Here is an 11,826-nt window from a genome sequence, read left to right on the forward strand (position 1 = left end):
TCTTTGGGAAGGGGACCCTCCCAAACTGTTCCAGGGGTTATTCTCAGCTGTCCATCACCCTCAGAATCTTTGGGAAGGGGGCTCCCCAAACTGCTCCAGGGGTTATTCCCGGTTTTCCATCCCTTCAGAACCTGCGCTGGCGCGACTCCAGCCGCTTCATCTGGACCGAAGGCCTCCAGACCCTCTTCGTTTTCCAGAGGCTGGGTAAGAACTCCTGGGATCGGGGCTGAGGGGGATCCCGCACCCCTTGGACCCAGATCCGAAATCCCAGTCACCGAATCCCCTTGAATTCCCGCAGCGGCCGTGCTCTACTGCTACTTCTACAAGCGGACAGCCGTGCACCTGGGAGACCCCCTCTTCTACCAGGATTCCCTCTGGCTCCGCCAGGAATTTGCCCACTTCCGTGGCTGATGGATCCCTGGCATCCCCTGGAGTCTCCCTGCGCTCCGTGGGATCAGTCCCGCCTTGTCCTTCCTCCTCTGCCTCCTGGACGCTGGGAGTCAGTGGGAGGCTTGTGGGGTGTCCCTGCAGGAATGTCCATCCTGGCACCACGGCCTCGGTTGGGGCTGGAATATTTTTGGGAACTGTAAAGGAATAAATGGGATGTGTTTTCCAGCGGCTCCCGGGTGTTTCTCCCTCCCTGGACCCCCCGGTGTCACATCTGCCATTCCCACAGCCTGACCTTCACTGGAACCCGGTCAGTGCTGCACTTGCAGCCACCAGACGGGGTTATTCCCACGTTTGCGGCGTGGGATTCTCGTCCCAATGGATCGTAGGATTTGGGAGGGCGGGGGTCTCGAACCCACGGCCCGGCCTGTTCGTCCTCATACCATAGAGAGGCGCGGGTAGAGCGGCGGCGTGACCGTCGAGAGGGGCGCGTAGAGCGGCCCTGGCCGTGCGCTCAGCGCCCCTTGGCGGGCGGGCGGGCGCGGCGGCGGCGGTTCCCATGGAGATGGAAGATGGCGCCCAGGGGTGGGAGCGGGACCGGGGCGGGAAAAGCGGGATATCGGGGGATCCTGGGGGGAACCGGGGATGGGAGTGGGGCTGGGAGCGGGGCCGGGGGGCGGCCAAGGCGCTGCAGGGCTCGCGGCCCGCCCCCCCCGCGCCCCTCCCTCACGGCCGCCCCGTGTCCCCTCAGGCCGCCATCGCTCCTCGGCGCCGCTGCAGATCCTGCTTTTCCTCAACGGCTGGTACAGCGCCACTTATTTCCTCCTGGAGGCGTTCGTGTTCGTGTACAAGGGTGAGCCCCCCGCTCCAGCCCCCTTCCCGAGCCCGCCGGGACGGGCAGGGATGTGATTCCCGCGCGGCTTTTCCCGCAGTGCTGCTCCTGCCCTATCCCGTCTCCAACCTGGTGCTGGACGTGGTGCTGCTCCTCCTCTACCTCGGCACTGAGGCCACGCGGATCTTCTTCGGTGAGTTCCCTCCCGGGGAGTGCAGAGTCCTGGGATAACCCCGAAATCCAGCCCCGGATGTTCCAGGACAGGCTGAACGGGGCTTGGAGCAACCTGGGCTGGTGGAAAGCGTCCCTGCCCACGGAAGGGGGTGGGAACGACATGGAATATAAGGTCCTTTCCAACCCGAAGCATTCCAGGATTCCATGTGCTAGTTTAAATCGGATACTGGGAAGAAATCCTGCCCTGTGAGGACGGCGAGACACTGGAACGGATTTCCCGGGGAAGCTGTGGCTGCCCCGTCCCTGGAAGTTCTCACAGCCGGGTTTGGAGCAACCTGGCCCAGTGGAAGGTGTCCCTGGCCGTGGCACGCCCTGATCCCGTGTATCCCGCAGGCTCCAAGGGGAACCTGTGCCGGCGGAAGGTGCCGCTGTCGCTCAGCCTGGCGCTCACGGTGCCGGCGGCGGCGCTGGCCGGGTACTACCTGCTGCTCCAGACCTATTCCCTGCGCCTGGAATCCTTCCTGAGCGCCATCCTGCTCCTCTTCTACGGCCTCGAGCTGCTCCTGGGCCTCCTGGCGCTGCTCTCCTTCTCCAGGTGCCGCATCCCGGGACTGGGGACGCGCCGTGGGAGTTTCCAGGTTGGTTTGGTGCCGACACATCCCTCCCTTTGTCCTTTTCCGTAGCGCGGATCCCTACTGAGGCCACACCGGGGACACGGCCCAGGGACACAGGGAAGTGTGACCGGTGCCAGCTCCACTTCCCAGCCCTGGGAAAGGGAGGGATCCCACTTTTTCCACTCCTCGTTTCACCTGGACTCATCCCTCCCACCTCTCCTGCTCCTACCTGGACTCGTCATTCCCACCTTTTCTGCTCCCGTCTGGACAAATCCTCCCTCTTACTCCTCCCACTCCCACCTGGACACATCCCTCCTGCTTTTCCCACTTCTACACTTGGACTCATCCCTCCCACCTTTCCCACTCCCACCTGGACACATCCCNTCCCACTCCCACCTGGACACATCCCTCCTGCTTTTCCCACTTCTACACTTGGACTCATCCCTCCCACCTTTCCCACTCCCACCTGGACACATCCCTCCTGCTTTTCCCGCTTCCCACCTCACCCGCAGCACGTGCCAGGGACCTGCTCCCGCCCGGACTCGCCCCCTCCGAGTTTGTGCCAGCTCAAGGTACGAAGAATCCTTATTTTTTCTACGCCCTTCCGGAACAGTTCGCTATTTTCCAATAAATATTTATTTTTACCTGGTGCCTGGGAATGTGGGAGCACTCCGGGCTGCCTTGGGAAACACGGGAGCCCCTCAGAGGACGATGTGAGGCAAAACAGGCACTAAAGGCTCCCCCAGATCCCTCCCCTTCCCAAATCCCACGGCAGGAACGTGACGGGAGCGCCGTGTAAAAGACTTGACAACGTAATCGAGTTTATTACACAATTTTTTTTCAACCTATGCAAAGACAAATCTAATCACTGCGAGCAGGAGGGGGCAGCTCCTCGCTGGGGCTTCCAGGGATTTGCTCTGCAATTTTGAGGGAATTTTTTTTCCCCCCCCTCCACTATTTGGAAAGAAACTAAAAATCTGTGGCGTTTAAGTAAAAAAAACCCGGACCTCTCCTGCCGAGTGCTCCCACCTCGTGGGGCTTGGGAAATCGGGAGGGGGTGTTATTCCTGATTTTGGGGAGAGTTCAACTTAAAAAGACTTCCCAGAGCCTGGGTTTTCCCGCCTGGGAATAGCTCCGGGGGGCGATTCCAGCCCTGGAAGTCACCGGTGTGTCCCGGCTCATCCCAACCCTCCCGGGCTCTCCCTCTCCTGCTCGGGGATCCCGAGGGATCAGGAGGGGACCCGAGGGAATCGCAGCCTGCCCTGCCTCCTCCGCTTCCTCTAAAACAAGGAAGGCGCCGCGGGAGAGGCCGGAGCTGCCGTTCAGGTGGGAATGCTGCTGTGGGGAATGTCGGGATAGAGAAGGGGGTGACCCCCGGCCCAGCTCCAGCCCCTCTTTTCCCAACTCCTGGAGGGCGAGGGTGGAAAAGGAGGAGAGTGGCCCAGTGTCCCGCCGGGGCGACGGGGACAGGAGTGTCCCCAGCCGATCCAGAGGCCGGCACGTGGCTCCTGATCCCGGGATCGGGAGGGCTCCGTCCCCTCCGTTCCCCCCCTCCCCGGATTGGGAAGGGCTCACAAACCTCCCTCCATGGAATAAAAGCACCATTTCTCTTTGGGTCCGAGTGTCCACGGAGCGGAGCGGGATGGCCCCGGGAAGCAGCAGCAGCAGCAGGTGGGGGGGATTCCCAAGGCCACGAGGTGCTGGGAGAGGGCTGGGAGTGGCTGGGAAGGGGCCGGGATGGGGCGGAGCGGCCTCGGGGTGTGTCGAGGTGAGGAGATACGAGTCCATTAAAAACCACTTCCTGCGGAATTCCTGCGGGGAGAGAAGGGGGGGGTGAGGTCAGAGCCCCCCTGGTCCCTCCTCCCCCGGGGCTCCCGGGCCCCCGACCTGCCTCAGTGGTGCCGGTCCCTGTCTCTGTCCCTGTCCCGGTGCCGCTCGTGCTCCCGGCTCCGCTCCGGGAAATAATCCTCGTGCCGCTCGTCGCCGTGCAGCAGATCCCGGTGCCTCCGGCTGCTCTCGCGGGACCGGCTGGGCGAGCGCTCCCGGGATCGGTGCCTTTTCCTTGGGAGAAGAGCGGGATGAGAAGACAAAAGAGGCACCTTTTAGTCACTCACCCCGGGCCCCGCCGGGCTGGATCTCCGGATCCAGGGCCAGCATCCGGTTAGGTGGGACCCACAGGGATACCTGGAGCTGCTGCTGGAGCTGCTGCTGTAGGATTTGGCCTCTATTCCATGCAGGCAATCCTTGAGGGAGGAGAGCAGGACGCGGCACCGCTCGTCCCCGGCCACGCGCGACTGTTTGATGACGGCGATGGCCGTGAGCAGCGTCTCGATGGCGTTGCTGTAGTCGCCTGGGAAAGCCGGGAGCAGAGGGATCAGGAGAGGGAATCCACCCCAGGACAGGGTTTGGGAAGGAGGCGGGAATTACCTGCGCTGGCGCCGGACACGGCCTTGGAGATGGCGCTGCTGGAAATGGCGCGGTTGCGGTTCATGATCTCCTCAAACTCCCCCTCGCTCACGGCCGGGGGCAGCGGGCCCAGCTCCCGGCTGCTGGAATTCCGGGATTAGCAGGGCACCCAAAGCCTCCGGGAGCATCCCACCCTCCCTTCCCACCCCTACTCCCCCCCCGGCTCACCTGCTGTGGTTGTAGGGAGCCATGGCCTTGCCGTAGGTATCCGGGGGGGGTCCCAGCGCAGCGGTGGGAGGCGGGAAGAAGGCGGGATTGAGGTGCAGGGCGGGGGGAACGGCCCCCGGAGGGGGCACGGCCAGGGGAGGGGGCAGCCGGGGCGGCGGGGGCAGGAGGTGCTGGTAGGGAATTCCGGGAGGAGGAGGAGGGACCCCGAAGGCGGAGGACAGGGGGGGCGGGGGGGGCATGGGCGGGGGGGGCAGCCCCATGAGGGGCAGCGCGGGGGGGCGGCTGAAGAAGGGCAGGACCGAGGGGGGCTTTTCCATGCGGGAAGGGGGCAGCGCGCTGTCCGTCGGCGTCGCCCGGCCGTCCACGGCGTCCACGGAATCCCGGGAGTGGGCCCGCGGCGGCACACCTGGAATCGGGATGGGGAGGGGGGAGAGCTGTGAATTCCAGCTGGAGGGTCTCCAGGTCTCGGAGAGCTCCTGCTCCTCCTCTTCCTCCCACCCCCGGAGAGCTGGAGGTGCCCAGGGAAAAGATCCAGCTGGCCAAATGCAGCCTCCGCTTCCATGGGTTTTTCCAAGAGCTCTCCAAGAACCCGCACGGTGCCCTGAGGGACAGGGAGGACGCAGGGACAGGAGCCAAAAGCCACAAGGAGCGGGGGGAGATCCCCAGAGACCCGGAGAGCCTGAGCCACACGTGGATTTGGGAAGGCCCGAGCGTGGAGGAGCACAAGGAGGGGACAGAACTAACAGCAGTGGAGCCGCTGCCAGAGGAAGGAAAACTCGGCATTCCAAGAGGGACAAGAAACCTTTCTCTGTTCAAAGAGGTTTTGAGGATGAGAAAGGAGGGGCTTGAGGGAGCCACGGCTCCCAAAGGATCCATGGAAGCTCCGCTGCGCCCCGAGGGCACCCGGAACTCTCAGAGATCGCTCCCTGCTCCACCAAAACTCCAGGGGCAGGTCGGAGGCCGGGAAGGGGGGGTTTTCCTTGCACCAAACATGCCATGGGACCTACAAAGACCTCCTTGGACACTCCTGCCAGGACAATCCCTGCGGATCCCGTCGCATCGCTGCGGAGTGAGGCCAGGACCACCTATCGCCATACGGCCAGGTCCCAGCTGGAATATTCCTCCAGTGTTGGGCACCTTACCTCCGCAGGGATGGAAAAACTCTGGAGCAGATCCAGATTGGAGCTACTAATAGATATGGAGGGTCTTAGCTATGCCCAGAGCCTGAAGAGCTTAAGCCCATTCAGTTTGGAGAGGAGGAGGAGGAGGCTACGAGGGATCTTCGCAGTGTGGGAGCACCTAAAAGGGGATCATAAAGACTCGGGTCAGGAGCTAATCCGGCTCAGGAACGGGAAAAACAACCCCCACGCACTCCTGCTTTTCCCCCCGTGCCGAGGGCTCGCGGGGCTGGGCCTGGCAGCTGGTCCGGGGGGGAGTTTGGGGGGCTCTGTGTGCCGTGGGTCCCCCCGCCCGCGTCGTCCCGACGCCGCACTCACGTTTCCGAGCCTGGGCCTCGAACTGGGACAGGTTCTGCCGGGTGGCCAACCTCACCTCCACCTTGTCTCCGTTCAGGATCTTCCCGGGAAGCAGCTCCAGCAGTTTGTGCACCGAGTTCTCGGAGGCCACCACCACCTCCGCGTACCTGCGCGGGACACGGGGAGGTTCACCCCCTGCTCCAGGTGAGGGACCCCCTTCCCAAATCCCACCGCCCATGCAGACCCCCCGTTCCTGATCCCATCCCGGTGTTCCACGACCCCACACAGACCCCCCATTCCTGATCCCATCCCGGTGTTCCACGCCCCCTCCTCCCTTTCCTGTTCACTTTGGGAGTCTCCGCTTTGCCGTCCCGGCTCCGGGTGCATCCCCTGTGCCAGCCAGGAAAAGCACCCTCACCCCTCCCCAAAACCAGGGACGTGCCGGCTGCCCCGCTCCCACCCCAATCCCGTCGGCTCTCACCCCTTGGACTGGCCATTGGCTCGGTTTTCCGCGAATTTCAGCTCCACCACGTCGTAGACTCCGACGGAGCGGATGGTCTGGATCAGCTGCTGGTCCGTCGTCCACTGAGGGAACAGGGAATGGGATGTCTGTCCATCCCCAGCGTCCCCCACCCGCCTCAGGAATGTCACCCCCAGAGTCCCTCAGGGAGGGATTCAAATCCTCTCAGCTCTGGGAAAAGCCCTGGGAATGGATATCAGAGGTCCCCCTGTTCTCTGGGCAACACGGAGCCTTCCCAAAACTCTCCCCGTGGGAAAAGGGGATTTGGGAGCAGCTCCCAAAGGTCACGCCCATGGAGGGGCACCAGAGTGGGCACCCACCCCAAAGTGCTCAGAAGCCCCTCAGGGATGCAAATCCCTTTTTCCTGAGGATCCCAAGGCCAAGCCCAGCTCACAACCCAGCCTGGAACGCCAGGATAGTGCGGATTGAGGAGGAGCTGCCTTTCCAAATATCCCAGAACTCCCCTAAGAAACCCTGAAGCCCCCCCAAAGAGCTGAGAAACCCACCCCAAAAAGCCCTGCAGCCCGTCATGGGTTTCCTTGAAGCCCTCAGGGACACAAATCCCTTTTCCCTGAGGATCCCAAGGCTGAGCCCAGCTCACAACCCAAGATGGGATACTGGAACAGTGTGGATTGAAGAGCAGCAGCTCCCAAAAGAACCCAGAACCCCCCCAAAAGAGCCCCAAATCCCCTAAAAAGAACCCTTTAATCCCCTCAAAAGAGCCTGGCAGCCCCTCAGGGGTTTCTCTGGAGCCCTCAGGGACACAAATCCCTTTTTCCTAAGGATCGCAAGGCCAAGCCCAGCTCACGACCCAGGCTGGGATACCCGGGACAGTGTGGACTGAGGAGGAGAGGCCCTGAAAAGAGCCCAAAACCCCCACAAAAGAACCCTTTAGTCCCCCCAGAGGGGCCTGGCAGCCCCTCAGGGGTTTCTCTGAAGCTCCCTGGGAGTTTTCTTTGGATCTCTCAGGGATACAAATCCCTTTTCCTTCAGGATCACAAGGGCAAGCCCAGCTCACAACCCAGGCTGGGATACCAGGATGGACTGAGGAGGAGGAGCAGCTCCCAAAAGAACCCAGAATGCTCCCCAGACACCCCCAAAAGAGCCTGGTAGCCCCTCAGGGGTTTCTTTGGAGCTCTCGGGGATACAAATCCCTTTTCCCTGAGTATCCCAAGCCCAGCTCACAGCCCGGGTTGGGACAGGGGGACAGCGTGGATTGAGGAGGAGCAGCTCCCAGCAGAGGAGCCCGGAACCCCCCAGAACCAGCCCCAAACACCCCCAAAAGGATCCCGACGAGTTCCCAAATCCCCCGGGAGGGCTCACCCAGGAGAAGCTCCCGACGTAGACGGCGGCCCTCTTGTTGCGGAGCCCGCTGTAGGTGTAGAGGATGGCCGGGGGTTTGCTGTGGGCCTTGGGGGACGGCTCCGGACGCATCTCCGGAGGCGCTTCCGAGCCGCCGGAGCGCTTGTCCTGGGGCTGGGAGCTGGCCGTCAGCACGTCGTCGTACAGGTCCATCTGGTCAGCATTACTGAACTCCGGGTCCTGCCGGGAGAGCGCCGCCAGATCCCGCTTTGGGAAGAGGGCTCGGGAAGCCTCCCCGTGCCGTCTCCGAACCGGCCGTCCCCGTTCCCGAGCGGAATTCCCGCCCCGATCGCTCGGTTTGGGTCTGGGTCTGCGCGCGGGTTGGGAGTCGGGGCCGTCCCTCGCCCGGGCAATCCCAAAAAAATGGGCTCTGCTTTCATGGAATCCTGGAACGGTTCGGGTGGGAAGGGAGCAGGATCCTTAAGGATCGTCCATTCCCACCCCCATTCCCACCCCCTGCCTCCCACCTTCCCCTAATGGGAGCTGCCAGGGATGGCTGAGCTTAAATCCTTTGGGAGGGACACGTGTAAATCCTGGGGGATATGGAGGCGAGGCCACCTGGATTTTGGGACTGAAGCAGAGGTTAGAATCAGAATCACGGAATCCTGGAATGGTTTGGGTGGGAAGGGACTTTAAGGACCATCTGATCCACCTTCCACTAGCCCAGGTTGCTCCAAGCCCTTTTCCAACCTGGCCTCGGACACTTCCAGGGATGGGGCAGCCAAGGCTTCCCTGGAAAATCAATTCCAGGGCCTCACCACCCTCACAGGGAAGAATTTCTTCCCAATATCCCAAAACCCCCACTGGGCTCTAGCACATTCCAAGGACCAGCCCACTGGGATCTCAGCTTTCCCAAACAGGACGAGACCCAAGCTGCTGCTCCTGGAAACCACCAGGAAGAAATTCCCACTTCAGAGGGCAAGAGTTCAATGGTGGAAAAACCAAGTGCCCTCCAGGGATGAGCCTCTCCCTCCTTGGCAGCTCATGCTTCCCAAAATTCCAGCTTGGGAGCTGCACACCCCCTCGATCCCTCCAGGAGGATCCATCCCCCGGGAGCGAGGCACAGGGCTGGTGTCCCATAAAAACCAGAGGTTCTGTTCCCACATTTTGAATTCCAGGCAGTTTGGATAATGTTTTCCATTGGAGATGGTGTGAGGTGGATAAATCCACGCTCTGAGAGTCAGGGAATTGCAAACATCCCGTTAGGAGCAAGAAAGGGAAGGATCCTCAGCACAAGGATCGTGGAAATCCCAAAATCCAACCGTTTTCCCTCTTCCTGAACCTTTGCATCCGGCTCTTCCCACAGAGTTGACAAAAAGCAGGATCTGAAAAGGGAGCTGGAGTTTTGTGCTCATTCCCAAAAAAAGCCCAAGTGTTTGGTTATTCCGACTCCCACGTTCCTACCTCCACCAGGAGCCTTTGGATACGGCCCAGGGCTGGGAGATTCCTGCCTGGAAGTTTCGGAAAGCGGAGAGCAAAAATAGGCAGGAGGAGGAATCACTTGGAATCCCTGAGGATACTTGGAGGATGCCTCAGCTTGGGAGTTTTTAGGGATCCTCCGGCTCCCAATCCAGGTGCACAGGGATGAAGCCCTGGGGGCGCTGTTAGTGGGAATTAGCACATGCTGTGGGATTTGGAATTACACTGGAATCCCTGGAATGCCACAGGGACAGCACAGCTTTGATCCTACCATGGATTAACTCCGGGTTTCCTGGTTTCCTGCTCCCACACGTCCCAACGGGAGCGAGGTGCCGGAGTTGCTGGCCTGGATCATCATTCCAGCTTTGAGGATCCTCTTGGCCAGTCAAGGACCTTTGGTGTATTATTCCCCAAATTCCCAGTTAAATCCTTCCACGCTGTGTGTTCCAGCTTACTCCAATCCTGCTCCCACCCATTTCACTTCCTTATTCCCAGAGATCCCAAAGCTTTCACTGAAACCACCCCAGACCCTCCAAGCTCCTCAGAAGACGTTCCCATGTCAACTCCAGCCGTGGATTCTCCCACTTTTCCACTTTCCGCTCTCATTCCTGCAGTTTTCCAGTTCTCCCAACTCCAGGCACACCTTTTTTCCTGGTGCAAATTCCATAAAAACACAAGAACTGAGGACATTCCTAAGCCGGAGCCGCTCAGTCCCAGAGCAAGGCAGTTTAATACACTGGGAATCTGGTTTACTCCAGGAGTTTTCCAGGAATGACGCTGGAGAGGTGCTTGGAAGTTGGAAACTCCAGGCAGCACAGACAACTCCCTTTTCTTTGGTGGCATTCCCATTATTTTGGCAACTCCTGCTTCTTCCCAGGAGGCTGGAAAGCACCTGGAAGCCCCCTTGGCTCCAAGGTCATGGACACGGTTTCCTGGTTTTCCCGAAGGTCTAATCCATGGATGCTCTCACCCAATAAGCAGAACAAGCTCCTCTTCATCCATCCAGGAGCTCCCAGGAATTCCTTCCTTCCCAGCTCCTCTTTATCCCTCCAGGACCTCCCAGGAATTCCTCCCTCCACGGTGATTCCTTAATCCAGCTGTTTTCCTTCCACTTCCCGCGGCTTTTCCTTTTGCCAGCTTCCCTCCACAGGTTCTCCATGGCAGCTTTCCATCTTCCACCCTCTCTCTTCACACTTGGCTCTCCCAGATCCAAAAATTCCCTAAGATCTGCTTCTCCAGCACCCATTCCCTCCTGCGAATCCCAGACATCCCTGGGATGGGACAGGTGGCACAGGGATATCTTCCCACGAGCGATCCCACGGATCCATCCCTCTGCATCCCTTCACTGTGTAATTCCCTGGAAGTGCCTCTCCCAGCCAGGATTCCTCATTTTTCCAGGGTGCGGCTAAATCCCAAATCCCAAATCCCAAATATTGCAGGTTAAAGGGGAAACCCTTTAACCCCGGCCACTGGGATTTGGGAGCGATCCCAGCCCTTTCCCAGGCATGCCTTGGCTGAGCTGGAGCCCCTGGGGAGGGGGTGGATCCCGATCCCGGCCCTCACCTGGGTGAATTCCTCGTCGGCGTAGATGTCGATCAGATCCACTCCCTCGGACATATTTCCAGAGGCGGGAAAAGCGGGAGCCCGGGCTGGGACCGGGACGGAGCCGGGACACGGAAGGTGCTCTGGGAAAAGGGAGGGGTCGGGGGGGGAGTGTGAGTCAGCGAGGCCTTGGGAATGTGTTGGATGTGCCCCCCCAAATTCCCTGTTTCTCCTCTAAATCCCTTCTGCCCCCAAAATTCCACCTTTTCCCCCAAAGCCCTGTATCACCCCCAAGCCCCTTTTCCCACCAAATCCCTGTCTCCCAAACTCTTCCCCCTTAAATCCCCTCTGTCCCTCAAACACCCGTGTCCCCCCCAAATCCCCACTTTGCCCCCAAATCCCCTCTGACTCCCCAATTCCCTTTTCCCCCCAAATCCCTGTGTACCCCTCAAATTCCTCTTCCCCCCAAATCCCCTCTGTGCCTCCAAACCCTCTTTCCCCCCCAAATCCCATCCCCCCCAAAACCCTGTGTCCCCTTCAAATTCCCTTTTCCCCCTAAATTCCCTCTTCCCCCCAAATCCTGGTGTCCCCCTCAAATTCCTTCTTTCCCCCCAAATCCCCTCTTCACCCCAAATCCCTGTGTCGCCCTGAAATTCCTCTTCCCCCCAAATCCCCCGTGGCCCCCAAATTCCCTCTGTCCCCCAAACCCCCGTCCCTCCAAATTCCCTGTTTCCCCCCCAATCCCCTCTCCCCTCCAAATCCCCTCTTACCCCCTAAATTCCTTCTTCCCCCCAAATCCCGTGTGCCCCCCAAATTCCCTGTTTTCTCCCCAACCCCCCTCTGTCCCCAAATCCCCCTTTCCCCCCC

The 11,826-nt window shown here is 60.5% G+C and overlaps 3 protein-coding genes across 6 annotated transcripts; 2 read left to right on the top strand and 1 right to left on the bottom strand.

The window, feature by feature from the left end:
• Window positions 1–2: 2 nt before the first annotated feature.
• Window positions 3–620, top strand: TMEM138 (transmembrane protein 138; the record flags this gene model as incomplete). The annotated part of the gene is made up of 2 exons (XM_017838929.1): window positions 3–204; window positions 299–620. Coding segments are annotated over 2 exons (315 nt in total), but the record flags the coding sequence as incomplete, so codon positions are not given.
• A 239-nt stretch (window positions 621–859) lies between these two features.
• Window positions 860–2,384, top strand: TMEM216 (transmembrane protein 216). Its single transcript, XM_017838958.1, has 5 exons — window positions 860–972; window positions 1,139–1,240; window positions 1,320–1,412; window positions 1,787–1,988; window positions 2,077–2,384. Exons 1-5 carry the CDS (start codon window positions 960–962, stop codon window positions 2,090–2,092), a joined length of 426 nt encoding a protein of 141 aa, XP_017694447.1. The 5' UTR covers window positions 860–959; the 3' UTR covers window positions 2,093–2,384.
• Window positions 2,385–2,803: 419 nt separating this feature from the next.
• CPSF7 (cleavage and polyadenylation specific factor 7) lies at window positions 2,804–11,088 on the bottom strand. Of its 4 annotated transcripts, XM_017838956.1 has the most exons (10): window positions 10,981–11,016; window positions 8,466–8,569; window positions 7,960–8,178; window positions 6,598–6,701; window positions 6,138–6,283; window positions 4,642–5,047; window positions 4,435–4,556; window positions 4,192–4,357; window positions 3,899–4,068; window positions 2,804–3,819 (listed from the first exon to the last, which is right to left on the bottom strand). In XM_017838956.1, exons 3-9 carry the CDS (start codon window positions 8,149–8,151, stop codon window positions 3,900–3,902), a joined length of 1,305 nt encoding a protein of 434 aa, XP_017694445.1. In that variant the 5' UTR covers window positions 8,152–8,178; window positions 8,466–8,569; window positions 10,981–11,016; the 3' UTR covers window positions 2,804–3,819; window position 3,899. The 4 variants fall into 4 exon arrangements, with proteins under 4 accessions (XP_017694445.1, XP_017694444.1, XP_017694442.1 ...); XM_017838955.1 differs by lacking the exon at window positions 8,466–8,569 and having other exon boundaries at window positions 4,435–4,553; window positions 10,981–11,088; XM_017838953.1 differs by lacking the exon at window positions 8,466–8,569 and having other exon boundaries at window positions 10,981–11,088.
• Window positions 11,089–11,826: the final 738 nt, after the last annotated feature.

The sequence above is a fragment of the Lepidothrix coronata genome, unplaced genomic scaffold (assembly GCF_001604755.1).
Source record: "Lepidothrix coronata isolate B3197 unplaced genomic scaffold, Lepidothrix_coronata-1.0 Scaffold369, whole genome shotgun sequence".
Taxonomy (NCBI): Eukaryota; Metazoa; Chordata; class Aves; order Passeriformes; family Pipridae; genus Lepidothrix; species Lepidothrix coronata.

Coding starts and splice junctions, on each gene's coding strand:
- TMEM216 (XM_017838958.1), top strand. Junction 1,241..1,319: donor GTTCGTGTTCGTGTACAAGG/GTGAGCCCCCCG, acceptor CTTTTCCCGCAG/TGCTGCTCCTGCCCTATCCC. Junction 1,413..1,786: donor GGCCACGCGGATCTTCTTCG/GTGAGTTCCCTC, acceptor TGTATCCCGCAG/GCTCCAAGGGGAACCTGTGC.
- CPSF7 (XM_017838953.1), bottom strand. CDS start 11,034: ATGTCCGAGGGAGTGGATCTGATCGACATCTACGCCGACGAGGAATTC. Junction 4,557..4,641: donor GCTCCCTACAACCACAGCAG/GTGAGCCGGGGG, acceptor CCGGAATTCCAG/CAGCCGGGAGCTGGGCCCGC. Junction 4,358..4,434: donor CGTGTCCGGCGCCAGCGCAG/GTAATTCCCGCC, acceptor CGGCTTTCCCAG/GCGACTACAGCAACGCCATC.